The 4,021-nt window shown below is 67.9% G+C and overlaps 1 protein-coding gene across 1 annotated transcript in view; it reads right to left on the reverse strand.

Annotated features, from left to right (window-relative positions):
• Positions 1-1,744: 1,744 nt before the first annotated feature.
• Positions 1,745-4,021, reverse strand: part of KCNT1 (potassium channel, sodium activated subfamily T, member 1) — a 43,966-nt gene continuing 41,689 nt past the window's right edge. Inside the window, exons 30-31 of the mRNA XM_014529664.1 lie at positions 2,831-2,915; positions 1,745-2,716 (exon numbers count right to left, since the gene is read on the reverse strand). Coding sequence (XP_014385150.1) covers positions 2,596-2,716; positions 2,831-2,915 — 206 coding nt within the window. The 3' untranslated portion in view covers positions 1,745-2,595. The remainder of the gene's footprint in view (positions 2,717-2,830; positions 2,916-4,021) is intronic.

Consider the following 4,021-nt stretch of genomic DNA (forward strand, 5'->3'; position numbering starts at 1 on the left):
CCCCCCGTCTCCCCAGCTCCCAGGGGCCGCTGGTCACATCGTGCATGCGGCCACCCGAGTGCGGTGGGAGGCCCCGTGAACTCTGGTACACGCTCTGCACAGCGTGCTGTCCCTCACTGTCTGTTTGATATTCTATGATATTTATTTTACGAAAGCACTAATCTGTAATAAAGTGAACAACTTGCTTTTTATGACGCACATGTGTGTTGATCTGGCTCACCTTCCTGCTCAGGTCCCAACACCAGCTCCCGGGGCTGACAGCCTTTCCCAGGGACCCGCTCTGTCCCCAGGCCGGCCCCTTCCTCCCGTCCAGGGAGGATGTCCCCACCAAACTCCGGGCCTTTCTCGATGCGGTTTGTCCACCTGTGCAAGCCACCCCCCAGGTCAGCCTCTGCAGGCCCCGGACTCGGCCAGGCCTGGGGCTGCCCATCTAGACACAACGTGTCCTCCCCAGCTCAGTGCTTGCGGCCAGAGCCCAGTGGAAGGCCCTGCAGCGCTGGGAACTCAGGCGGACACTGCAGGGCCTGGTGGACAGGCTCAGGCCAGGGCCCACCCTGGGCGCTTCTGCTAACCTCGCTGGGGATGGAGGGGGCCTGGCCAGCCCTGGGCCGGGAATGCCAGGAAGTGTGCCCAGCCCCAGCCCGCGAGGCCCCAGGTAGGTGGACTCAGGTCCTGGACTTGGAGCCACTCGGCTGCCGCCTGGACCTCGGACCCCAGCTGGTGTCCACCCTGCAAGCTGTTGGGCCCACCCAGCCCTCAGGGACGAGGAGAAAATCCACGACTCCTGAGGCTTTCACCCATCACAGCCTGCAGCTCACGGGGCTCAGACCTGAGCCCCCAAAAGAAAGGCACCTTTGAGGCCATTGGGAGTGCACCAGGGTGGAGAGGAGGTTCAGGGAGGGGCGGCTGCCTCTGGGCCCAGACAGGCTCCCAGGGGGCGGGACCGACGGCAGCCTCTCTGGGCGTCTTCACCTCTCCCCTCTCGGCCCACATGTCCCTCGGTGTGAGGGGCACCCAAGCCCCAATGGCCTCGAGTCAGGTGACCTCCCAGGACGCGTCTTCCCAGTGTGGGGGCCGGGGCTGAGCACCAGATGGAGGCCCGGCCAGTGAACAGGCAGGTCCCCTCCCCTCACAGGGACCTGGGGCAGGGGTGCCAGGAGGTGGGGGGCTCTGCTGCAGGTGATGGCGCCAGAGGGGACCCAGAAGCCACTGACCCTCCTGGGCTGGGCCTCAGGCCTCCCTACTGCACACTCGCAGCCCTCACGCCATCCAGGGCTCTGAGACTCCCACCCCGTTGCCAGCCCCTTCCTGATGCCCCCAGCACGGCTACTCGGGGGCCTGCAACCACCCTCGGGGCTGGTCCCTCTCCCACCCCCTCCTGGAGCCGAGTCGGGCTTTTCCCTTGGCAGCTGGGCCCACGTCCCCCCAGGTGGCCCTGCCCGAATGCCCAGGCTGCACCCAGCACAAGCCACACAGCTGCGGGCATCACCCGGGGTCCCTGTGCCCACCCCAGGGCTCGCCAGGGAGCCCTCCCCTCCCCTGACTTGCTGCCCAGCTGCAGGGACCTCGAGGCCCTGCCTCCTGCTCCAGGCGCCCAGCCAGTGGCATGTGCTGGGGGTGGGCTTCCCTGCGGTCCCGGGAGGGGTGGGAGCCACAGCAGGTGTTTCTAACGTGCAGTTGGGCAGCTGGGAGGGGCGACCAGGCCTGGAGCGCGAAGCCGCCCGCAGGAGCGAGACAACCAGCCTTGTGTTTGCAGAAAGCATCGTTTAATAGAAGGTTCCGGCACTGACCACGCAAACCTCAGTCACAGTCCCGAGGGAACCACAGGGGCACCCGGCAGGCGGCCCCACCCAGAGCCCCGCCCTCAAAGAGAAACCCTCTGATTCCAGCGACGTGGCCAGCAGCCCAGCGGCCAGCAGCCCAGCGGCCGGGTTGTGCTTCAGGTCAGGGCTAAAAGGGCGTCGAGCAGGCTGGGGAGCCTGTCCGCCCGGTGCCCGCAGATGCGGGGCTGCAGAGTCCCATGGGAAATGCCTTCTCCCCCGCCCCAAGTCTCGGCTGCGGGAGCCCCGTGTGTCCAGGGCCCCTCTGGGGGTCTCCTGGGGGCCCACCTCTCCCCCAACAGCTGTCCAGAGCCGCCCGCCCTTGGGCTCCTGGTGGAGCCGGGGGCCCCTGTGCTTCTGAGTTTCCTGTGGACGGGGCTGCCGGCTGCAGGTGCTGGAGCTCCATCCGTGACCCAGACCCTGCGACCTTGTGCCCGAGACCAGCCGGGCCCACAGTGGACATGAAAACGGGCTCAGTGGGCGGCGGCTCTCCCATCCTGTGTGCGTCGGGGCCAGGGACAGCGTCCGCAGCTCCGTCCCCGCTCCACGCCACCCGGTCACAGCTGTGTAGGTACGTTCGTGCGGACACGGACCGTGCAGCTTCGTAAAAACAGGTTAAAAAGGCTTCCGCCTGGTCTCCCTCACCCAGGGGAGGCCTCCTTAGTCACGTTTCTGGAGCAGCCTCGGGCGGGCGGGCCGGCCGGCGGGCAGTACTGGGCCAGAACATGCCGCTCATGCATCGCCCTGCGTGCCAGTGAGCAGGGCGGGCGCCGACTCAGAGCTGCGTCTCATCACGCGTCTTGGGGCTGCAGGAGGCCAGCCTGTTGCTGCAGCTGTTCTGGCGGCTCTGGGCGCTGCTGGGCACGTGGGCCAGGGGGTCGCAGCGGATGAGATACCTGCGGGCGGGGCGGGGGCCCTGGGTGTCAATGCCGCCCCCACACAAGGCAGCCAGCGTGTGGGCCGGATGCCCAGCGTGGAGGTGCCCACACGGCTCCGGGACTGGCACTTACACGATGTCGTTGGGCTCCAGCCTCGTGTCGGGCGGGGGGTTGATGAGGACGTAGGAGAGGGTGTTCTGCTGGTCGTTCATCTCGTCTGCAGAGGAGACAGGGCCCCAGCAGCGGTCACCCCTCTGCCCAGAGAAGCCAGGGCTCTGCCAGCCACAGAATCTTCCCAGCCTTTCTGGCCATCCTGCCCAAGCTCTCACCTGGCAACTCAGCCAGGACTGGTCCCCCCAGGGGCACCGTCCCCGAGCCCCCAGCCTGCACAGGGTTCCCCCCAGGGACACCATTCCCGGGCCCCCAGCCTGCACAGGGGTCCCCCCATGGACACCGTCCCCGGGCCCCAGCCCACACAGGGTTCCCCCCAGGGACACCATTCCCGGGCCCCCAGCTTGCACAGGGGTCCCCCCATGGACACCGTTCCCGGCCCCCAGCCCGCACAGGGGTCCCCCCATGGACACCGTTCCCGGGCCCCAGCCTGCACAGGGGTCCCCCCCGGGACACCATTCCCGGGCCCCCAGCCTGCACAGGTGTTGGCCCTGAGCGGCAGTGGCACTGGCTCCTGCCCACACCCAGGCAGCTTCTCAGCCAGAGCAGCCAGCATCTCATAGATGGGGCAGCCCCGACAGAGGCATCGAGCACCTGCACACACCGTGGACACCTACACATAACCACACGCACCACACACCTCTGTACACCTGCGCACACTCCTGACCCAGCCTTGGGCTTCTCCCGCCCCCAGAGCCCTGCTCTCTCTCCTGCTCTGAGCTCCTGTCCTGTTGCCCAACACCGGCTCCCGCGACCCCTTGGCACACACAGGGCCTGTGGGGGGACAGCCGGCGCCCCACTCCCTGGGTGTCTGTGGGATGCGGCCCGCAGGGGTGAGGACGGGTTCTGGAGAAACACCGTCACCTCACAGCGGTCTCCTGGCCAAACACGGGGACGGCCCCATCCAGGCAGAGGCCCGAGCGCCCTGCACGGCTTGTGGCCTGCGTTTGCCCACCTGGGGGTGTCTGAGGCACCTCCTGCCCCAGAGCAGCCGTCGGGACACAGGGATGGCCTCCCAGGGGTCCTGCCCTGGTGGCCTTGCCCCCGTGCCCCCGGCGGGAGTGTAAGGCCGGACCACTGACGAGGGCACGGGCTGCAGGTTTGAACTGGAGCCTGCAGAGCGAATCGGCCCCACAGCGCCCGAGCCCTAGC

Source organism: Myotis brandtii, unplaced genomic scaffold (genome assembly GCF_000412655.1).
Source record: "Myotis brandtii unplaced genomic scaffold, ASM41265v1 scaffold691, whole genome shotgun sequence".
Classification (NCBI taxonomy): domain Eukaryota; kingdom Metazoa; phylum Chordata; class Mammalia; order Chiroptera; family Vespertilionidae; genus Myotis; species Myotis brandtii.